This window comes from Anolis sagrei, chromosome 3 (genome assembly GCF_037176765.1).
Source record: "Anolis sagrei isolate rAnoSag1 chromosome 3, rAnoSag1.mat, whole genome shotgun sequence".
In the NCBI taxonomy this organism is placed as follows: Eukaryota; Metazoa; Chordata; class Lepidosauria; order Squamata; family Dactyloidae; genus Anolis; species Anolis sagrei.
The window spans coordinates 34,828,357-34,853,678 of NC_090023.1; the positions used below are offsets into that span (position 1 = coordinate 34,828,357).

Genomic DNA, 25,322 nt, shown 5'->3' on the forward strand with positions numbered 1-25,322 from the left:
CACCGGCAAAAGAGAAAATGCACAGGGTGGCTCATGGTATCCCATGCACACTTCCTCCTTACCCCATCACATGGTGGAGACGGAACAGGATGGCGTGTTGCCCCGCCACCTTTTCTCCCATCATACAGGGAAAAGGGGAGGAAAGTGTGGGTAGCTCCTTTCGGCATTTCCCCTCCACTTTGGGAGGAATGTGGGCATGGCCTGCCATGCATCATGTAGGATGCGCACGGGAAGCCCTGTCCTTGCCGCAATTAAAAGTGGTGAGTTGATAGAGGACTCTAATCTGAATCTAGTACTCGCCCTCATTAAATGTATATAGTAGATCACCCCCACCCCCAGATATTGCGGGACTTCAACTCCCAGCTCTTTTCATTGGTTGTGTTGACTATAGTTGAGATTTCTAGTCCAAAAATATATCATGTCACTTTCTTACATTAGCCACATTTGCAATCACTTCAGGAAAGGAGGAAAAGGAGAACACCGATCAAATTTGAAAATGGTGCAGGATTGATAGGGATAGTTAATACCTCAGAAAGCATAAATAACATTCAAAATTGTCTTGACAGAAATAAAAACTGTGCAGAAACTCACAAAATGAAATTCAATAGAAAGCTTGTGCTTCTGGATTGAAGAGGAAATACATATGTGCAGCATGTGGGATACCTGACATGGCAGTAGTTCACGTGAAAGGATTTTAGGATTATAGTCAATCACAAACTCTACATGAGACAGCTAATACAATTTTAGGGTACATTAACGAAAATACTCCAAATCAAGGGAAACATCAATTATACTTTATTTTGCACTAATCGGATGTAATCTGCAGTGCTACATTTTCAGTTATAGAATAGGCTCACAAGAAGTTAATGAAGATAGGAATGGAAAATAGTATAGAAAATAAGTCCTTGTGTTGAACTGGCAACATTTGCTTAGACTAGGGAAGATAGGGATGGGACGAATGCTAGCACTGTTTAAATATATGAAAAGTTTCCAGTTTTCATACTGCTAACATTTATGGATTATTCTTTTCATGTTTTCAATTATGTTGCATATCTCTGTAATTACATCTAGTACAAATTTGGGTGGGTTTCTATGTGTTATTAGACTGCTGAGGATATCTGCTATTTGTTTGAGGATATTTTGATGTTGATATTCATTCTGCTATAAGATGCATTCATCAATCAATAATGGAGATCATCTTTGGATTACTTTAGCCAATACTTTGTCACATGAACTCTTTAGAATGGGGTGATAAGAATGATGCAGCCCTTCAGAAGATGTCAGACTATAAGTCCCAGCAGTATCAGAGTTTCTGGGAGTTTCAGTCTAATAACATCTAGGTTCTATGATTCCTACTTTTGCTTTAGAACAAGTTTTACATGTGCACAGAAAGCTAAATGTAAAGCTGAATAGATTTGTATCAGATTTCTGGCTTGTTAGGCAATTAGTATTATTAAAACTAAATAGCATGGAGGGATGCGTGCTTATTAATTAGGTTGCCCCCTGTTCTTTTTCAATCCTATCCACGTTGTCAAACATGGGATATTATTGCAAGCTTCTTTAAAGAAAAATCAACCAAAGACTCTATGACGTTTTCATTAAATATTCCCTATGTTGGACTACCTATGTATATATGAATGTTGTTTTAAAATGTTGATATTGTTGGGAGGTTAAGCCATCATGATCAGGGGAAAGAATAGACACCAACAATACAATATTGATACGCTTAGCTTTCTCTGACTCTTCTAATGGCATTATTTCCTTCAAAAGTAAACTGTTAAAGATCATACATTTAATTGGCTTTGTTTGTAACACAAAACCCAGTCATCAATACAATTTATTTATTTATTTATTTATTTATTTATAGGTTCTTGCTTATACTGAGGGACTGCATGGAAAATGGATGTTCAGTGAAATACGAGCTGTTTTCTCAAGACGATATCTTCTTCAGAATACAGCGTTGGAGGTGTTCATGGCAAACAGAAGTATGTTACTATGCATTTTGGTTAAAATATTTGTTCCTTAAAAATATTTATTTATTTATTTGCAGTATTTGTATCCCACCTTTCTCAACCCCAAAGGGGACTCTGGGTGGTTCACAAAAATTACTACAGCAATCCCTCTACGTTTGCTGGGGTTAGGACCACAGGGATCACATTTTCCTTTTGAAAGTGGAAAAACCATGAAATAAACCCCTCTTTGCTTTTACCTGGGAGGACACCTCTCTAGGAATTTCTAGGTCCTGCATTATATAGGTCTATACTGACCACGTAATACAAACTGCCATTCAAACTGTATATGACAGTGTAGATCCAGCCTCAGTTTTCAAGCAGTAATTACAGGGAACTGGGGTTCTAGAGCCATGTGCACACTGGCCTCCTGCTCTGCATAAGAAATATAATTCCCATGGGTAGGTAGTAAAGACATGAAAGGAAAAGAAGGAATCTTGTCAGAATTCAGTGTAAGCTCACTGGTCCTTATGCAGTCTACCATTGCCTCCAAGTATTGATCCAGCTGCATCTGATTCATATGTGAAAGAAATGTAGAACTGGGTCCAAATCTCCCGATGGCCAATCTTAATAATTTCATTTAGATATTAAACAGCATTGGGGATAAGATTATACTCTCTGCCATCTTCATATCCAAATTGCCTGAAACAATCTACTTTTTAAGTAAGAGCCAAATCACTGACGTAGCATGCTCTCAACTCAATCTTTATCCATTGAGCTAATTCAGTGGTGATAAAAAAAATCAAGAAAGAACAACAAGATTACATTACCGCAGTGTCTCTCAGGATAAATATCTTCTATCAGTGTGACTAAGGATAATTCATTCCTGCAACCAGGACTGAACCCAGATTAAAATGGCCCTAGTTAATCATCATTACCAAAATGTGCCAGGAATTGCTCCACCTTCCCTTCAAAGTAATGTTTGGAGTTGGCTAATAATTGTCAAAATTCATGGGTTTCTTTAGGAACTGTAGCACTGCCTCATTGAAGACAGCAGGCACCATGACCTCACATAGAGAAGCATGCATTGCACCATATTCCAGACCCACTTGGCCTCACCATCAATCTTTAAACAGCCATGAGGAGCAAAGCGCAAGAGAGCACATCATTACTCTCATGATTACTTTGTCCTCAGGCCACATCTACTGAAACTAATCCCAAACAACTTGGAAAGACACAGCTTTGGAAATCTTGGTTGGACTTGACATGAGGTTACTGAGAAGATGGGAGACTTTTCCTGAAAGTGCTTAGCCAAACAAACAAACAAATAAATCAGGATCTAGGCCTCATTCATAAAAGTAGGTTTTAAAGAGTTCCTGATTACTCTGAAGAGCTCTGCTGACAATACAATGGAAGAAGCAATACAAGCTTTTCTTTTCTTTTTCCTGCTGCCAGTTCCACATAATAAAGCAATGAGCATGTGTTCCGTCAGCTTTGCAAAGAGTTTAACACCATTTGCATTCCAACTATTCAGCTTTTTTCACTGCTCCCGTCTTGCTGGAATGTCAGGGAGCAAAATGAGCACTACAGTGAACAAGCATTCAACAGTGATTGTGTCAATAGTCTACCTTGGCAATATTGCCACTTCTTGTCCTTTGGGAAAATCTGTCAGAGAATTCAGGAATGCAGCAGGTTCTGTTAGGAACTCAGAAACATTCTAAAAGTGTTGTTGTTTACCTACTCCCCTCTTCCCCACCAATCTTCAGGCATTTATCTCACTACTTTGACAAAGAAGGAATCAAGGGTAACTGCTTTGAGTCCCTTTTCCAGGGGGATAAAGCAGGGTATAAAGATGATGATGATGATGATGATGATGTGTTCTGTGAATTGGGCTAATAGCAATTATAGATAGTCCTAAGATTGCCATAGAGGCAGTCAAATGACAGAGGGGGGGGGGGAAGTATCATCCCCTGGCCCAGCTGTTCACACCAACCTTGAAGTGTGTGGTTGCTCCAGAGTTTCTGAGAAGCTCCAGGGCATTCCCCAACTTTTCATAATCAAGTTAACCTAACCAGTCTTACAACATGTTAGGAGCTAGAAGTCCCTGGAAATCATCTGGAAGCGATTTCTGGCCAGATTTGTGATTTGTGACCCATGTAGACAAACCCTTCATCAAATACTTTGTTAACAGGGGTATGCCTGTAGTTAGAGTACCTTTTCAAATATATTTTTGAAATGTTGATTGGGTTGTTCAGCTTTATTGGGAGGGATATGTGGAAGAATGATACATAAGATACATTCCTTTGCACAGCAATATTCCATAATGCTGCAATTCTCTTCACATTACAGCCTCCGTAATGTTCAACTTTCCTGACCAAGCAACAGTAAAAAAAGTTGTGTACAGCTTACCTCGTGTTGGAGTGGGGACCAGCTATGGCTTACCGCAAGCAAGGTATTAAAAGTATTATTTATTTTCTGGTTTGCTTGATAATAGCTTCATACAAGTTTGTTATATGATTAATGTATGGGGACCTCATAACATTGAACATCTATCAAATGTCAGATATTACAAAAACAGGATAATTGCAACACTTTAAAATAAAATCATAAAATACAACAATTTAAACTGAGTTTGTGGGTATCATGAGAATTTGGTTATTTTCAGACATTTTGGACTTATTGCCAGCTTGAAATTAAATGAGTAATTGGACAGACTTATCTTGAAGTATTTAGTCAGAGGTTTTATTCAGTTCATTGGGATTTTCCCCAGTGATTACACCTTGAATGGACCATATAAGATTCATTCTGTGGTCTCCCTCAGTGTCATTTGACAATTCCAAACCTGATATTCCAAACACAACCATTATGGTTTTGTCTGTACTCTACTCCCATGAGACAGAGTTTCCCAATCTGTGCTCACCATTTCCTGTTGAAAAGCATGCTGGCTAGGGTGACAAATCTGTGGTTAGGAAATTGCTTTCTTGGACTGTTGAAACATTTTTTAATAACCAAGGACAGCATTTCCAAGCACATGGTGATGTACTCTCCAAACTCCTTGCCACCATTTTTGAAAAATCTTGGAGACCACATGAAGTGCTAAAGGACTGGAGAAGGGCAAATATTGGCTCTTGCTTCAAAACAAGACAAAAAGGAAGATCCAGGGAACTACTGACACAAGCACTGTAAAAATTGAAGTATAGAATCATATATACAACTTCTGTGAACAATTTTTCATTACAACACCCGTTCACATCAAAGCATGTCAGCCTACTACACTAAGGGTGGACATAAATATGGTTAGACCCTTGTTTTTCACTTCACCTCTATTTTGCTGTTATGGCATCAGCTTAGAGTACCCTTAATATTTCTGGGGCAAGCTTGTCATTACTGTTTAGTACATTTGCTATTCAACTGCTTAGTGGACAATGAGTGAAGAACAAACTCAGTGTAAATGAGCAAGCACATTTTGGAAAGGGCAAGGGAAATGAAAGGGGGCAGGAAATAGACTGACAGCAGGTGGGTAAGCATTAAGGAAGAGATGATTAATGGAGGAGCTGGACAAAACAATCTGAGTCTTCAAGAAAGTTAGCCCTGATAATCCCTCCGTTAGCTAATTACAAAGTGCAATTACAAAATGCTACGTATCTTGGACATGTCCCATTTCACATTCATGGTTGCTACTGCTACAAAGGTTCTGTAAACTATTATATTTATTGTTATTTTTCATGTTTTGTGAATTATTGAATAAGTATGAAGGGAATGTGAATTGCGATGGAAGAGAGAATGATTAAATTATTTTATAATATAATTTCCAGTAATGATTTTTTTATAATAACAAGAATAGGTTATTTTTACTTTGAATGTGTAAGTAGCTATAGGAGCAAATCTTAGAATCAATTCTTTAATTCCTAGACGAATATCTCTGGCCACTCCCCGTCAACTGTACAAATCTTCCAATATGACTCAGCGGTGGCAGCGAAGGGAGATTTCAAACTTTGAATACTTGATGTTTCTCAACACTATAGCAGGTAAGTCTTCTGCCTCTTTAATCCTTTATAATATGTTTATGTTTGTCAAAATCCTGAGCACCGTGACTTGATAGAATACACTCATCCCTCTGGAATTTAGCTGCAGCTCTATGATAGATTCTGAAAAAAAACTCACATTAAATTTTATCGGAAAATGCGCAACCTATCACCCAGGCTTCAGATTTATTTATTGTAGTGGTGGTTGTTCTTTGCTCTCCTGCTGCCATTTCCTCTGCTGACAGCTTTGTCTGAAGCTTTATTAGAGTCAACAAACCATTGCCAGTATGTGTCTGGAAATAATAATGGGAAAATGTAATTTCACTACTTCGTCATTCTTAGCAACAGCAACTAGACAGCAAAATAACACTAGTATTCTGCCTAGTACAGATGTCACCTGGGTGGTGTTATTATTAAATTGCTGCATCTTTCCCTTTTCTTTAGTGTTTTGAACTGAAATGTTAGAGATCAGATTTTTAAAAGTAGGCCTAATCTTCTACACCTTTCTATGTGAGTAATAGAATTGGTGGTTGATATTAGTGGTTAGCTAATTTATGTGTACTGTTGCAATTTCCTAACACTGACTGAAATATACAAGAGTTTGTCATTTTATTCCAAAAGGGTTTTTATATACAAATATTAATAGAAATACTACTAGAGGTAAATTTTCCCTTGTGAAATTGAAGTTCACTGAAGCTGAAATTAAAACAATTCTTCCAATACCATTAAAAAATTTGTATTTGCTTAGTATCATATTCAATCAAAACTCCTCAGAGGGCTTGGGCCAAAAACCATGCAAAGGAAATAATTTGGTTTTATGATAAATCAATATGAGTAATTTCTTTATTGTTAATGGGTGATATATTACTTTAGATGCCATTCATATGTACAAGAGTGATTCTATCTAATTAATTTCGTTTCTATATCAACTACCATAGTAATTGATCATAGATCATTTGCAATGACAACAACAGCCATTTCTAGCACATAGCTGTCTTAGACTATATAGCCCAATAGTCTTATTCAGTATAAGTCAGCTCCCCTAATTAAGCCTGACAATAACTTTATTTGACAGCCTAACATTATTATAGAATTCTATTTTATCTAGATATTTTCTTTTGCATCCAGTTGTTTTCATCCATTTTAAAATGAATGAATCCTCCTTGCAGAAATGATTTCAATTCTGTGGCTCCCTAGCCTCTAAATATATGAGACAAGAAGTTTTGGGTGCATATACTGGCTTAGCCTTTAACTTGCTGGGCGGCCACAGGCAAACTACTGTTTCTTTAATCTGAGTCCTCATATTGAGAGACAGGTTAGCATTGCCATTCTTTGCCACTGGCTTGTCATTTGAAAAGCAGAAAGACTGTGTCAAAGGCATAATGCCATGCTTTCTCAGAAATGGATGGTGGACAAATTATGAGCAAAAGCTGCCTTTTTCTTTCTTCTGCCTAGGAGCTTAATTTCTAGGGAAGATCATCAGATTGTCTCTAATGCAATGTAATCAAATAAAATTTTCATGGGTAAAGTAATATTCTTTCTCCTATAGTATTAAAAGTGATGTTCTGGGAATGCATTTCCTCCAGCGTTTCTATACTCTTTCAGAAAAAAACAGGTGATGGAATCATACAACACTCCAGTTGCTGATGAACTGCAAGTCCTAACATTCCTCACCTTTGGCAATTCTGACTAAGTCTTTGAGAGGATACTCACGAGATACTCTGCTTTGAGTTTAGTTCTGGCTGCAAGTATGGGAAAGGTCTTTGGTATTCCTCCATTTAAAGGGGAAGAACTACTTCAGGTGAAGCTCAGTTAAAGCCATAGGAGCAAGGGTTGTGAACAGCAACCACCAGATGGCACTGTGGATGCTCTCCATGTATTTAAGAAGGGATGCATAGTACAGTAAAGGTCCAGAAATTATGTGTAACAATTGTACAAATTAGTTTCATTCAAACCATGTGGGTATTCTGTCCTTAATCTAAAAATCCAGTATGCTTCTCTCCGTAGAAGTTTGTTGTGGAAATCAGTTTGTTGGGAATGAGTGACCATTTCAAGGATATGGAACTTAAAGTGTTCTGGGCTATGGTGTGAATCATCAAAGTGTTTGTAGAGTATAGACTCCCTGGAATGGTTTCTGATTTTACTCCTATGTTCAATAATCCTAGATCTTATCTCTCTGCGTGTTTGACCCACATAGGAAAGATTGCAACTACAAATGAGTAAATAAACTAATCCCTTTGAGGTGCAGGTCGCAAAATGGGAAAATTTGAACTCAAATGATAGATGTGGATGTACGAGAATTTTAGTTTCCACCAGTAGCGAACAAACTGAACAGTGTCCACAACGGTAGTTGCTGACCAAAACCGACCTAGAGGACGGGGTTCTGTGGGTTACATCTGAGTGTACTAATATGTCACCAATATTTCGAGTCCTTTTGTGTGCTATCAATGGGGGTTTCTCGCATCCCGGGATGTTTCTAATAAGATTCCAGTATTTCCTGACTGTTCTAATGGCCAGATTAGACATGTTTGTAAGAGTGAGTGGCTTTCATCTTCAGGATTCACACCTCTGGTATTGAACACCTCTCACTCTGATCCTCAGCAAATGGCTAGGGGACGGAGACCCCCTTGCAGAGACCTCCAAGACCTGGGAAGGGGGGGGGGGAGTCAAATTTCTTATCGTAAGGCACAGAAGAAGAGCAAACGCAGCACCCCTTATTACCATCTCCTACACTTTCCATCTGCTTGGTACTCTAGGTTATTGTGCCTTTCCTGAGCCACTGACAGGTCCCACTGCTTGAACAGACGTGCACACATACTTCCCTACACTCCTTCACAAGCCATCAGGGAGGAGTTGAGAGATGTTTCACAAATACTTTCACATCAAACCATGGATATCGAGACGGGGTTGATCATCTTTCAGTGTCACCCAGCATAGATAATCTAGGTTAGTGTTTCCATCAGGCTCATGACACCACTCTTGCTCTCAATGTTCAAGCGGCTGCTCCCTACAATCTTGAAGCTCCAAATCCTCAGTCTTGGAAAGGCATCACTCCCTACACCAGGCATTGGCAAACTTCAGCCCTCCAGGTATTTTGGACTTTAACTTCCACAATTCCAAAGAGGCATTTCTACTACCAACCACCAGCTGTTGCCTATTGATCCCAATATCAAGTTCGACATTCTTCAATCTCAAGGGAAGCTCCAACTGAGTTTACTTTTATGGGCACTCATCCCAGATCCCAATTCTGCATTACCACAATGCCAGACTCTCACTCCAACTACTCCACTGCCAGTGTCCCCTTTGAAGAGGATTTGAAGGGAACACAGTTCCTCATTGGGTGTGGTTGGGGGCAATTCTCTTAAGCCACAAGCCTCCCATCTTGACCCGTCATCCTCTGACAGCATCCATGCCTTTGCTGACGTGATGTCATGACTGGCAGGTGCCCTTGGCTTACAGATCAAAATTACAACCTTTCCTGTAGATGATCCAGCATACAGAGATGCCAACAGTGCTTCCATTCCTGCCTTGCCAGCTTCAGTTGGCTCAGTTTCAATCACTCCTTCCTCAGTACCCTCAACTTGAGAAAGCTAGATAATCTATACAGGGTACCTGTCATGGCTAGCCTTCCACCCGAATGTTAACTCAGTGATCTTTCTTTCCTGCTGTGTCAATCATTATGTTCTAAACACACTAAGAAAGCTAGGCCTCACACTCAAGAAGAACAAGCATATAGACTTTGTGGGGACCACCATATACTCCACAACTGGCACAGCCACCTTACAATAGACCCACTTCCAATAACTCTGGGCAATGGTTGCAACTATATTGACCAAGAAACGTCACAGGGCCAGATATATCCAAACACTCAGCCACATTGTATTTACGACATCGGTTAATATCCCTTGCAAGACTCAGAATAGGACCCTTACAGGCTTGGTTTCTTGGCATCATCAAACCTCCTTGCAGTGCACAGACCAAATGCCTCACGATACCCAGAGCTGTCTTCAAATCCCTCCTGTGATGGCTGCTTGAATCCAACATATGTTCAAGGCCCACACTCCAACCACCTCCATCACCACAGGGATGGGGTGCACATTGCCAGGACATGACTGTCAGAGGACACTGGTCTCTGATGAACGAAACCTACACATTAATGCACTAGAGCTTCTTGCCATAAAAAATCCTTTCATGCAGTGATTCAAAACGAACAGTTGCAGAAATTCACAGACAATTCAACAGTAGTTTATTATATCAACAAGCAGGGCGGCACTTGGTCTCTCACTGTCATCTCCCTTTCTGTCCTTCTCTGGGAGTGGTGCCTTTCAAAGACCATTCATCCCATGGCAGTTCTTCTTCCAGAGAGGAAAATATCCTCCACGAGATGGACAACATGGCAGTACATCTTCTCGCAGAGGATGATCTTAGCAAGAACCCACATGCGTGCTATGAGTGGAAACTTCACCTGACAGAATTATAGCTGATTTTCAATGGGTGGGGTACACCACTTATAGACTTATTGCATGGAATACAAACAAGCAGCTGCCCCTATTCTGTGCGAGAAAAAGTGTGACTTCAAAACGAGTTCCTAAGGAATGTCTAGGAAGGTCCTTTGCTGTATGCATTTTCTCCACTGCCGCTACTGATAAGAGTTATCAGCAAGGCTATAACTAAGTGGGCACATCTGATTCTCATCGCGCCATGGTGGCCCAGGCAACCTTGGTTCATGACCCTCCAATTCAGGCTATGGGGTCAATACCAACATCTCAGCCATCATCCAGATCTCCTTGCCATCTACAATGGCAAGGCCTGCCACCCAGATGCCCATAGACTACATCTGACAGGTTGAAACCTATGCTGACACAGTTCAGCACATATTAAATGCTGCACATAAACCATTTACTAAAAGGCCTTATTCATACAAGTGGGAGTGTTTTTTGCAGTTTCTGCAATTGCGGCAGATATTACCTGAGTCTTATTTGAGCACCAGACATTTTGGTCTTTCTTGCTTCAAAGGGTCTCTCTGCATCATCCCTAAATGTTATTTAGCAGTGCTATCCTGGAATCTCAAACGATTTAGGAAAACATCCCATTTGGTCAAAAGGATACCTTAATCTACACTCTCCTGTTCCCACACCCATTCCATCTTGGAACCTTGAGCTTGTCTTGTCGCAGCTCTCCCGGAAGCCTTTCAAGTCTATGGAGATTTGGGATCTCCACTTGTATCTTGGGAGACTGCTTTTCTTATGGCAATAACATCTGCCAGGAGAGTAAGTGGGCTCTCAGCTCTTTGGGCTGACAAACCATTTCTCAATTTCCACTGTAACATCGTTATACCCGGACATTTAATTTTTGCCCAGAGTGGTGTCTCACTTCCACATGAACCAGGACATTGTATTATCAGCCCTCTTTCCAAACCCATCTTCTGACCTTAAGAGGAAGCTTAACACCCTAGATGTGCGGCATGTTCTTTTATCTACATCGGACTGCAACTGTTCAACTGTCTCCCAGACTGTTTGTAAGCTACTCCAACACCAAACTTGGGCTTCCATTTTTCAGTTGTGTTCCCAACACAATTTGTCTGGCTTATGAACTTGCAAAAATCCTCCCACCAAGGACTGCACGAGGGCACTCTACTAGAGCTGCAGCAACCTCAGCCGCCTTCTTGAAAGGAATTCCTCTGGAGGACATTTGTCAGGTTGCTATCTGGTCCTAACCTCTGACAAAGCTATGAAGGTGCTTGCCATGGTATATATACACTCAGGGGAATGGGGCTACCACCTAAAAGTATCTTTTAGAAAACTAGAAGGTTCTAAATTGCTCTGCGCAGGCGCAGTTATTCCCATAGGTGTGAATTCACAGAATACCACTCGAAGAACCATAGTTACAGGTAAGCAACCTATGTTTCCCCATGTTTGGTAATGGTATAACTTGGTGCAGGCAGACCACTCTTAAAGCATCTGCAAAATCATGAAAGGTTTCACTCTACAGATATGCAAAAAAGCCACCTATTAATTGTATTCAATTTTAAAATAATTGGCAAACAATGCAATTCTCTTCATGCCTACTGAAAGGAGATCAATTGAATTCTGCTTACTTGCAAATACCTGAGCATAGGATTGCAGGAGTCACTCATCAAATAACAATTAATGAACCAGGGAAGGACTTCACTAGTGCTGAAATTTTATTATATCCCTCACTGTATCTGTAGTGTAGAATGAAAATTGTTCCTTTGAATCGGAGCACTCTTGTCTTGACAAGCATACCCAGTTGTTTTCTCACCACTTCGTTCTGCTCCTAAGGTCTTCACCTCTTCCTTGCCCCTCTTGTCACTGGACATATTTCATCATGTTTACAGCTCAGAGTGTTTTTATTCCAAAGGTAAACATGGCACTCTGCTACTTATCAGTCAGACTAAGTTTTATACTCTGCCTGCCCCTGGTTTTTGTCTTCATTTTGTAGACTTAAGACTTCCTGACTGGACTATTTTATAAATAATTCTTGTAATGCACAGTTCTCATGGAATGTCTAATGGATCTTTCAACTGATTCAGTATAATTTAATCACTAGATTGTGAAAAATATATTCAAGAAGAAACTCACTTATTTAGAACATTAAACAATATATCCCCTAAAATTGTATGGATTTTGAAAATGCAAACATTTGAAAATGGCAGAGACACTTGTTTAAAGCTAGTATCAACTGACTGCAGCACTTACATTTATTTTGAGTTAGCAGTTAATAATTTTAAAATAAAATGAAAAACGAATAAACCTAATGACTCATAAACAGAAAAAACAGTAAACTCATTTTGTTGAAAATTAGATGTAAAGTTTTTCTTAACTACACAATGCAATGTTAAACCTCTGATTAATAATATAAGTATTACAGTGCGTTGAAAACTTTATACTGCAAAAGACAAGCTATGTTCCTTTATTTAGAAGGGAAACTATTTTCTATGTTACTTGAAATTGACATATTCAGGTAATGAATTCAGCCCCACTTCTTTTCTTCCACTTGCCTCCTCCTTCCTGTTTAGCATTTTCCACATTTTAGTCTGTGATGTATAAGCCCCACTGGTTAATTATGTATATATTTAGCTACTGCATGTGTTGGGCTTATTATTGTCATCTAATTAGATGTAACTCGAACTGCTTCCTTCTAGAAAACCATTAAAATTCCTTCCTAATGACCTAGAGATGACAAAATGTCTGTAAAGTGTGAAGAAGCAGACAAGCACAGGAACATCGCTTTTAAAGAGTGTTAATCCAGATGCTGCAATCATCTAATTAAACAATATTTTGCTGTCATTAACATTTTCACCAAGGAATTGCGGTTATAATTTCTTTGTCAGCTGTCTCTAGATCACTCTACCTTCAAAACTAAAATGCCATATAAAAACATTAAATTGGATGGTTTAATTAAAAAGTTATTTTTAATGAAGAAACATATTCTATATTTCTAAGATTTCATTTTCTGCTCTTCAGTTTTTATTGTTAAAGTAGATTAGTGTCATAGGATTGCAATATTTAATATTCAGTCTTTAACATTAATCTGTATAAGCCTAGTTGGAAGAAAATCTGCTCCTTCAGTAAAGGTAAAACATACGCCAATTACAGCATACATTTCTGCAATTCCTTATTTAGTTATAAAAACATGGACATTCTTGTTAACAAGTAACTAGGGATAGTCTAGCAAGAATGCAACTATTTTGTTTTTAGTCCTCAACAAAGCAGTGGCTTTCTTCTCTCCTGGCTAATTCTATACTGGAAGCTGAAGTCTTCTTTGGAAAAGCAGATTTCTTTTATTACACACTTAAATATGAACAACCACAAATGCATGCACACAAATGTGAGAAAAATATTGAGCTTCATGGCATGTAACCATCAGAAGTTGAAGCAACCACACATCACCAGCTGGTTTGTGAGATGTTGCTAAAGCATAGGGAAAGATTAGGTTAGGAAGGAAACCAGTGATGTATCGTTATTGATCATACAGCTGGACATGTATATGATGACCATCAACTTAGGCATAATCATATATGGTGGCTATCAACTTCTGGATTCATGCCTGCACAAGATTACAAAACATGTGTGAAAGAAGATGACCATGGCAGGCTACATACAATATATGACATAGGGGTGCATTGGTCCTAGTTACTTAAGAAGTTTTAAGTCCTGATATTATTCATTCATTAGTTTATTTCAAGCATTGTGTTACTTTTCAAGGCTGATCCATTACAGGACAAACTAAATAGACCTACAAGCTATTAGCATGCAGTATGCATTGAGAAATCGTTAGAAAATAACAAATAATTTTGTGATACTTTAACAAAATTAACAAATTGTGTTGGATGTTTCTTCATTTTTAATCTTACTGTAACAAGAGCTTTAAGTGTTCATTCTTAGCCAGGCTTCAGGATTGAAAATGAATGCACATTTGTGAAGATGTGCTTGCTTCTAGAACCGTCCCTGCAGGCTTTAGAATAAAAATGCATGTAGTCCCCAAGTTACAAACACAACAGGTTCTGTAGGTTTGTTCTTAAGTTGAATATGTTTGTAAGTTGGAACAGGTACATATTTAAAGTGTTGCTTCATCCAAACATATCTATCTATCCATCTATGTAACTCCAGCCATTAGATTGTGAAATGGGGCCAAAGACATGCTGTTTCGGGGTCGGTCTTCAGCTCACCCTCATTCTGTTTACCAGGAACTTACTTGAATCAGGAGGATTGTTGCAGTTTTCATTTGGCAAAGATTCAGCCCATTGGCTACAATGGGAAACTTTGAAGACTCAATCCTCAGTCATTTTAAGGCCTATCTGCATGAAATCTACCTCAGGCCTGCCAAATTTCAGAATAATTCATCTACTGGGTTTTTTTTACGTTTTTACTGTAACTTTTTTTTTTAAAAAAAGACAAACTGCAAGAGAGGGTCCTGGGAATTGTAGTCACCAGTTGTGTTCAATATCAGCCAATCAGAACATGGCCACAACCAGGCCTTTTATTGGCTGAGAAACAGAGAGAGAAACTTCAACTCCCATCATGCCATGAGACGAACTCAGAGACTTTTCAGTGCCCAGCAGGACCTTCTCTGGAGGAGGAGCCTAGGGATCTTTTCCACTGTTGGGGAGAGAGAAAGGATGCTGCAGGATTTTCTCCACGAGCCCTGCAGCAAACCCCTGCCTCAGTATAATGCAGACTTAACTCCATCCTCTCCAGAACAGTTCCTTCCTTCCTGTTCTGTTTTCGGGGGATTACACCAAACATACCACCAAATATTACAAATCATTTTCTGTCAAACTGATCTGGGCCCAAACCTACCAGCCCCATGTATGTATGTATGTATGTATGTATAGATAGATAGATAGATAGATAGATAGCTTTGGCTAGCATAGGGAAGGGTTAATACCCCTGTGAAGTTTGTTTTGCTGTCAGTGCTCCTGTTCAGAGGATTTCACTTCACTTTCTATCCCCGTGATAATTAGACTCTGAAAAAATGGCTTGTTATGGAAACAGGATTGGTGATAAAGCTTCAATGGATATTTATTTATTTATTTACTGTTTTTATATCCCGTTCTTCTTGACCCTGAAGGGGACTCAAGGCAGCTTACAGCAGAGGCAAAATTCAATGCCTTAAACAATTCAACAATTAAATAACATTTGGTTTAATATCTAAACAAAATTAAAAACAATTAAAGCATAAACAACACCACTAACAGCTATAAAATCACGTTATCCACAAAAAAGAGATACACTCTTTTCTCATGATAACTCTTAGTGGACTTCTCTTCCTAGGGGTAATTTCTCTCACTGCCTGTTGTCTCACCCTCATTTTAAACTATGAATTGTTGAATGCTTACAACTCAGGTACTGCCTGTATAGGGCTACCCTAATGTAAAGCAAATCATTCTTCATTGATTTCTGTTGTGCTGCATCACTGTAAAGTTTTTATGTTTAATAATTATTCCATATGTTCTACAATATTCTGTCTTTATCAGGACGCACATATAACGATCTGAACCAATATCCTGTTTTTCCATGGGTATTAACAAATTATGAATCGGAAGAGTTGGATTTAACCTTACCAGGAAACTTCAGAGATCTTTCAAAGGTATGTTTCAACTATTTGTAAAAGTTGTTAGAATTGCATTTAAGAACATCCAGCAGCTTCTTAGTTCATAGGTTAAAATCTGACAATAAGAAGTGGGCCCCTGTGATGGCACAAAACTAACATTTGCAAAATCTCATGCAGAAAACAGTTTTAAAATGTGGATCTATTATTTGAGTTACTCTTTGCATTTATAATACCGACATCAATTTCCAGGAAAGGTTTACTAGACACAAATTCGATCCACTCTTCATAGCCCTGCTTCAAATGACAAGATAGTCCCCTGTGCATGCACCCACTGACTCTTTCTCTGCCCTCTTTGCTCCTGGTTTTTGGAGAAGTGAGGAACAATTTATTTTATTTTATATTAAACCTGTCCCCAATGAGAGCAGGGAGGAACTGAGTTCCTAGGCTCAAAAATAATCTCATACAATAAAATCAGGAAATCTATTTTTCCAGTGCCACCACCCTGAGATTTGTATAATCACCCTTGAGACCCAGAAAAGCATGGCAGTTCCCTAAGGCTGGATTGACACTGCCAAATATCCCAGCATCTTATCCCAGATTATCTGACTGTGTAGACTCATATAATCCAGTTCAAATCATATAATCTGGGATCAGATCCTAGGATATAGGGCAGTATAGAACCAGCCTAAGTCTCCAGCCAGTGCTCTCGGACGTGGCACCCCAGGTGTAATGGGTATCACAGGTCTCCAAGAATACAAAGCACATGCTCTACTACTCTACAAAAGCACTGTGCTTTCCTCCTTTCTAAGACAGAGAAACCAGCAGGACTTTCCCATTAGTTGTGATGCAAAAGGCATACCAGTCTCTCTTTCCAGTTAACCCAAACAATAGACCCCAAACCTGAATACAAGGCTCTAATGTGGTCTAGATTGCGGTAACTGGTACATGAAGCCAGAGGCGGCCCTAGGTAATTTTCAACGGTAAGCAAACAGTATTTTGGTCCGTCCCCCCCCCCCCAGCAATCATTGATATATATTTTCTCTTCATCGTGGGAGTTCTGTGTGCTATATTTGGTTCAATTACATCATTGCTGGAGTTCAGAATGCTCTTTGATTGTAGGTGAACTATACATCCCAGTAACTACATTTGCCGCACTTGCTCCCTTGCCTGGCCCACTTTGGGTCCGGAGGCGTGCCTGAAGACCCCGGCGTGTGCACCAAAAGTCACCTCTTCTCCTGACTTTTTCCTCAGCCATTGGGACCAAGAGAGAGAGAGAGAGGTGGAGATGCCCACCTTTCCTGAAGCTAGGCGCAAAAACAAAGGAGGGAGCAGAGGTGGGAGATACCTCCATCCGGAGGGGCTCTCCCTCTCTCTCTCTCTTGGTCCCAATGGCTGAAGAGAAAGTCAGGAGAAGAGGCGACTTTTGGTGTGTACGCTGGGGTCTTCAGACATGCCTCCGGACCCGAAGCAGGCCAGGCACGGCAGCTCCGCCCCTTGGCCCACCTGCGGATTGGGGAGAGGAGAGGAGGCGGGTGGAGCGTTGGGGGATCGGGAAAGGGAGCCGGTCATGGGGAAGGGATCGAACGCAGAGAACGATTGAGCGCCGGCTCTGCTCGCGTACCCGGTGGCCAGGTGGAGCAGGAATGAGAGGGATTAGGCGAGGCTCAAGGGCCTGGCCCCTTTGGAAAGAGGATCGCCCGGCAGCGAGGCAAGAAAGCCGACGTCCCCCCGGACTGCTAGGGCTGTTGTGAGCTGAGGGGGCGCTCCTCAAGTGGCGGTCGAGGGGCATTTACAGAGGCGCCTCAGCGCCCCTGGCAAAAAAAAAGTGTTCTGCGACCGCTTACTTCGTGTAATGGATGAGCCGCCCCTGCATGAAGCTCAGTTACCTTATTAGCAACACAGTCTGATCAACTGAGCTAATCACTACTTTGTAGTTTTATAATGGAGATCATTGAATCCCTTCTGATATCACACAAGAACAGAACTATCTAACCTGCGTACTTATATATCAGTATGGGTCATTATTCTCCTTAAGAACCAGTTAAAAGGTTTTCAAAGTACCCATGTTAGTATTTTGCAGCATTAAAAGGAGGAAGGGTAAGGGAGGGGGACGGAAAGAAAGTGTGGCAGCACCTTTAAGATCAGCTGGGTTTTTTTTATTATTTTAACACGAGTGTTTGCAGATATAAACCCACTTATTTGAATACAGTACAGAATAAATGTAATAGGATCTAGATGCAAATCATCACAATATCTTCTCCAAGGGCTGCATAAAGTGATATAGGACTTTCAGATCTTTACAGTGGTTAGTGTTGATATCTGAAAACAATATATCTGCTTACCAAAAGTCAATTTACCAGGGTTCAAAGGTCTCTCTGGTAAGATTCCTGTTGTTACATGTGCAGCAGTGAGATTCCTGCATTAATACATACATGTGCTCCATTGCCTTTGTTTATATCTTTAATAATGGATTGTTTTAAAAAAATATTATTCGGTTCAACTGTTTTTCTTTGTTTTTCCTTGTTCAAGGATCTCAACCTGTAAATCCCTAACCTCTTGAATAGAGTCTTTACTTTCTGTCCTGTACATACATAGGGAGCTATCTCTGATGTTGTGGGAGATATTATTGCCCCCTGTAATAATGCTCCCAGAATACATGTAGAGACAGAGTTACCATTTGGGTTTGTAGCAGGATCCTGTCCCCGTATTCCTATTTATGTGATATATCCTATTGTAAGTGAGTAGCTGTTAAGGTTTGGAGGCTGTTTGGATGCCAGTAAATGCCTGCCTACTAGAACTTGCAAGTACTATTCTCCAGAATTGGTTAGATGATGCATTTCAGTTGTCTCAGTAGGGCCTGTAAGTGACTACAATTAAAATGTTGATTAGAAAGAAACAGTATGTGCCTGTTACTGTAAGTTTTATAGGGGGGTTATTTAGATAGATTGTCAATGAATTTTGTCAGTTGTACTGTTGCTGTATATTTATAAAAAAACAACCCATTTTAAGGCATAGTTTGCTTCCTAAATCACAAAATACACAAAAGGTACACTTTAGCAGGGATGTCATAGTTGTTTCCAAGTTATTTCTCCCTAAGCAGGAGCAGATGGAGGTGCAGATGCACACAAGGTCTGGCTTTGATGCCAACCCTACTGGAGCAGCTCCTCTGTTGATATTTCCACTAAAATACTAAATTTCATTTTCATAAAGAATGGGTTGTTTTGATCCTGTACCCCTACCCTAACAATTAGTCAATCCCAAGGTGAAATTTTCTGAACAGGGACACATCTACAATAGCAAAAGACATTCCACAGGGGTGTTAACCCTTCCCTATCCTATCCAAAGATACATAGACAGACAGACAGACAGATATGTTTGGATGAAATAACACTTTAAAAATGTACCTGTTCCAACTTACAAACAAATTCTACTTAAGAACAAACCTATAGAACCTATCTTGTTTGTGACTTGGGCACTGCCTGTATACAGTCTCCATTTGGGGGAGAGGGGTGGAGGAGAGAATGAATTCCAGTTTTTAGGGCAGGTTCTCAACAGGGTGTAAAGACCTATTGTTGAATATAATTAAGGTTTGTTATAAATTGCAAAATACAAAATAAAAGAAAGCCTTCACCAATACTATGAACTATAATATTTCCTATATTTAATAACCAAAATAATCTAATTAACATTGACAATTATACACATGGATTAAACAAAGACATATTTCTGTGTGTGGTATACAGTGATGCCTTGACTTAAGAGGTTTTCCATGACTGAGCTCTTAACTCAAATCACTCTTATCTCAAAACAAATTTATGCATTGAGATGCTATTAATCCACTCCAGCCCCCCTAACCCCCCATTTTAAACATTTTTTAAAATAAGAAAATTTACTTTATAAATAACAAATAACATATAAATGCACAGTCATATGGAACAATAAAAATGCAAGATCAACTTTAAAATTGCAGTAGTACAAATTTGTGGCAAGGAAGCATGAAGTGAAAGAGGCAGAAGCATTATATTCTTCATACTGCACTCATTCCAGCCTCCCTCCATCTCCTGCTCTCTCTCCCCACTCCCCACTTCATGAAGCCAAACATACCAGAAATGAAAACCACATAAAATCAACTAACCCAAAGTTCCTCAAAGCGGACAAGAGCTCGAGGTATGGAGGCTGTTCCCTTGAAGCCCTAAAGCCATATACTTTAGCACTAGTGCTGCCTCTGGCACTAGCTCATAATTCAAAACACTAGTTGTATGCCAAATCAAAACCTGGGCCAAGTGATGGCTCTTAACTCAAAATGCTCTTAAGTTGGGACACTCTTAGATCAAGGTTCCACTATATATGACTAGTATACTGACTAGCTTATATAGTTGTTTATAGCAACAGTTATGAAAAACATAGTATGAAATGAGGCATAAATGCCATTGCTGCTTTTTATTAGAATAAAGTGTGTAATAATAATAACTTTATTTTTACACTCTGCCTCCATCTCCTGAAGGGACTCGAGGCGGCTTATACATGGGACAAAATGTCCACAGAACATCAAAGCAAAAGCAATCCATTAAAAGAAAAATATGATTAAAATAAACCTAGCAAATTATAACAATCAGATAAAACACAATTAAATAAAACATAGGGGTATAAAAACAGCAGCCTTAAAACACACTCAGACAATACACAACAAAAATTCAATAGTCAGAAATACCAAGATGGGCATGATCAGGCTATACAAAGGATCAGGTATGCAGGAATACATTTGTGTTTTACTTTGCTAAACCTCACATAACCAAATAAGGATACTTCCATTGGGAAGGGAAGAAAAAGCATTCTTCTAAAACTTGATCATCTAAAGTATTTCCTTAAATTTATTTCCGAATATGATTTCATACGTTTTCATGAGCTAATGAGGCTTGCCTAAGCTTAATATTGAGTGGAAGAGCAGATAGGTGTAACCGGAAATAAATAGCTCCACTTTGACTCATTGAATTGACACCTGTGCAGGTGTGCTAGATTACTGACTACGCATGCTGCTGTTTCATTGAAGGATGGTGTCCAACCAACAAGTTTAACTGACTATAATTTTTAAAGAGACTGCTCTTTATAAGAAATTAGGTTCACTGGATCTGAGGAGGTTAGCAATTTTAGCAGTTACTTCCTTGTGCAAGTTAAATTGTAGACTGGAGTTAACAAATTGTAACTTGGATTGTAACTCTGATCAGTCCAAGCTGGCTTTATCAGTGTTGAGGACAGCGGCAACTCAGTCTTGCATCCAAGCTTCACTCTAATAGTGCTGCTTTACAATTGTCTGAAGTGGTGGCAGGTATGGAGATCAAGCACTAGATATAATATATTGTCTAAGGCCTGCTCATGCACTCATGAATAGAATTTTCTGATCTCTAAAGCATACACTTACACAAGTTTTCTTGCAAAAAATGGTACAAGAGTTTCAGTCCAAAACTGTACTTCTACTCCTTGTTGTTGTTGTTGTTGTTGTTGTTCTTGTGTGCCTACAAGTCATTTCTGACTTACGGCAACCCTAAGATGAAGCTATCTTGGAATTTTCATGATAAGATTTGTTCAGAAGGATTTGCCTTATCTTCCTCTGGATCTAAGAGAGTGTGACTTGTTCAAGGTCTCCCAGTGGGCTTTGAGAGCACAGCGGGAATTGGATCCCTGCTTTTCAAAGACTTAGTCCAATCCTAAAACCACTACATCACACTGTTGCTTGCTTGTCTCTTCTGGTCTTCTGTTGTCTTTCTTGGTTCCCTGCCATTTGCTTGGCATACTGCTGCCAAGAATCTTCTCACATGTATGTTGGCACCCAGATGTTTTGTGTCTGTGGACATTTCAGAAACATATTTTCATCCATCCATCAGTTGTTCGTATTTCCTCAAAAAAGCCCCTTTTCTTCTTATCACAACATCCATTACTAATTTGGAGCACTTCCTTTTTATCTGGGCACCCAGGAAATTTACAAAATTTAGAATATCTCCTCTAACAGCATTGAGACTACAGGGAGTACATCGTTTCCCATGCCTTGATGATTTCCTTGTAAAAGGAATCTCATTTCAAGAAGCCAAACAATAATTGTCCATCATATCCACAGAAAAACAACAAGGGTTTGGAATAAATGAGAAGAAGTGACTTGTTCACCTCAGAGCCCAGATAGACACCAAGAAGTGATATATTTTACTTTCTCCAACCAGATCCAAGTGATCTGTTTTTTGCCAGATCAAAATACATAGATCTCATGTCCTGACTTGAAATCTGTGGCTCATGATGCCTTTCTTTCATTTGGAATGTGGGCAAGATTCCATTCTCAACCACTTCAGTGACTACACAGGTCATTTCAAGCAGTCACCTTTTTATGGCAGACGCAGACAAGTACTTCTTCCCCAAGAGATCAGGCATCACCTTCTATGGTGGACGCACATACACAAACTCTAAATTTTGTTATAATTATTTTTACTCCCTTTTTTGACAAATGATTCCAACAATGAAGCCGACTTAATTTTAACAGACCTTGGCAATTTTAATGTTTTACTCAAGAACTACACCATTCTTAAAACCCCACTGTTTGACTACATTCATTAGCTGGGAGCAGGGGAAATGCCCTATCAAATAATCAAAAGTATGCTGTGCTCCCTTAAATTTAGGTCCCTTCTACACTGCCATATTACCTAGGTAATCAAATAAGATAATCCACATTTTTACTCAGAACTGGATTATATGAGTTTACACTGCCATATAATCCAGTTCAAAGCAGACAATCTGGATTTTATATGACATTGTAGAAGGGGCCATAGAAATCATATGCATCCCTTTGTCCACCTTTGCCCTAAAATAAGGAATGCTGTTTTCCAATGACAATCAAAATAGTCCCAGAAGCAGATATTCTAGAAGAAGACAATATACAAGTTATTACTGTTAAATGATAGAACAGTTAAATGAGGAGATACTCTTAAAAATGGCTTGATAATTTCAGTTTCTGGGTTTTGCCCAACGTGTCTTCTTGAGAACAGGAGTGTTATTTGAAGTTCCCGTGTTCATATTTAATTATATATTTTAATTAGAAATTTGAAAATAAGCCCAAAAAGAGTTTCAGTCAAGGTATTCTATGAGAAACACATTTCAGGCTTTTCCCATTTCATTCAAGATATACACAAGGTCAAAGGTTACATTTATTGTTTGACAGCTTGAAAAGTGAGTGAAAGAGACTGTCATAGATATACAGATTATCTCTGCACTTACAAACTATCAGGTGATCTGCTTATTTTCATCTTGATTGGATCTTCCTGTACAACATACCACTAAGCATTAGCACAGAGAATATTTTTGCAACCTTTACTGCATGCTAGATTTCATTTAAGAGCAGTACTTTAATGTGGTTTTCCTGTGCAAAATTGTATAATGCCTATTACCAGGGTGCAGTGAGTACATTACTTTGACACGCTGTATTATTCCTGCTCATTAAAGTGTAAATGGAATTTTTCCCCTTTTACTTCTAGTCATGCACTCCGCTAAATAAAATAGTTTTTTCACTAACTGAGAACTCCTACTAATATTGACATACATGAAATGAATCATACACGCCCATCTGCTGAGAGGGGAAACTATATTTTGTTAATTCACAAGCTGCTTGACTGGCAGATGATTATAAGCATTACCACTTTCTTAAATTACTTTTCCACTTTAAAAGGAAAGGAAGTGATAATGCCTGTAGGCTTATAAATATAATAACACAGATAAATGCACAGAACTGTGAATTTTGCAAGCTAGCACTTTTTCATGTTTTTTGTTAAGCAACAGGCTGGCTGCAGCAATGTGGAAAACCTTTCTATCTATAATAAGATTTCTTCCTAACTCACCTATGACAAATGTCTGAAAAATCAATGTATGTAACACCTTCATATCACATTTCTTCTCACTCCCCCCTTTATTGCAATTATATTTTTAAAATTCTTTTTAAAAAATCACAGCTACTTTTGAAAGAGAAAAGAAAAGGTGATATTATGAAACAGGCAAATTCAAAGAGAGCTACAGAAAATAAAATTCTTGAGATTGGCAAAAAGGCTGGTTTCTTCTAGACCAGTGGTTCCCCACCTTTTTTTTTTTTTTTTGACCAGGGCTCTCTTGACCAGAAGCCACTTTGACCACGACCCTCTTGACCAGGAAGCACTTTAACCAGGGACCACTCCAACATTAGTACCAAAAGGAGCGGGGCTGGTTAGCTCTGCAGAAAGGAGCAGAAATTTTCATTCTCGCGGCCCACTACTGGGCCGCAGCCCACTGTTCTCGACCAAGATTGCAATGGGAATTATGTGTTATTTGTTTAAACTTCTGATTTGATTTGATATAAAGATTTATATCACTCATTCTATCACAATATCTCTAGCCAGTGCACATTAAAACCAACCTAATTTAAGCTATGTAAAATATAAAGATTTTTACAGGCTAAAAAAATTAAAAGGACAGATTGAAACTAGTTAACATGCTAAAAGAAAATGAAAATCTTATACATATGGGGCTTTGTGCAAACTCAGTATGGTCCCAAAAGCTTTGGAAGGCAGAAATGTTTTCATGGTGCTTGAATGGTGGTGATATTAGCACCTATCAGACTTTCATGGGAAATAATTTCATAACTGAGGTGCCACAGCAGAGAAGTTTCCCATATCCTCCCAAAACATATTCCCCGTGCTAATGGGGACCAAATGTAGGCCATTCACACATATCTCCGTTCTCAAGGAGGAATATATATTGAGAGATGCTGCTTCCAGTATTAAAATTAGCTCTGAAAGTGTAGTTAGTACACATCCTTTAATCTGGTGTTATATGATTTTTGTATGGCATCCATCTAGCTGTTGCATTTTGCACTACCTGCAATTTCTGATTCATGTTCAAGAGCAGTCCTACATGAAATGCATTCTGAAGATTCCAGCCACAGATGCAGGCGAAACATCAGGAGAAAATGCTGCTAAAACTTGGCCATACAGCCCGGAAACCACACATGGCTATGTTATTACTTTGTTAATTGTCCCTATATTAACATAGCCATAGGGATAACTATGTTAAGATTAGCTTTCTTAGTAGTATCATCTTACTGTTGATATTATTAGTATGTCTCCATTGTATTCAATGGGTTGTATTTCCAGGTAAATGTGTATAAGACTGCCTCCATACTCTCATATAAGTTGGCTAAAAACACAATCTTAAATAGTGCAGAGGATTAGATTGCCTCTCTTAACTTTTCCATCTTGACACAGCC

General features: G+C 39.0%; 1 protein-coding gene across 8 annotated transcripts in view; it reads left to right on the forward strand.

Annotated features, from left to right (window-relative positions):
• NBEA (neurobeachin) overlaps positions 1–25,322 on the forward strand; it is a 441,541-nt gene that overhangs the window by 339,896 nt on the left and 76,323 nt on the right. For all 8 annotated transcript variants that reach the window (XM_060770825.2, XM_060770827.2, XM_060770830.2 and 5 more), the window contains 4 exons: positions 1,868–1,985; positions 4,299–4,401; positions 5,862–5,977; positions 15,975–16,087. In XM_060770825.2, coding sequence (XP_060626808.2) covers positions 1,868–1,985; positions 4,299–4,401; positions 5,862–5,977; positions 15,975–16,087 — 450 coding nt within the window. The remainder of the gene's footprint in view (positions 1–1,867; positions 1,986–4,298; positions 4,402–5,861; positions 5,978–15,974; positions 16,088–25,322) is intronic.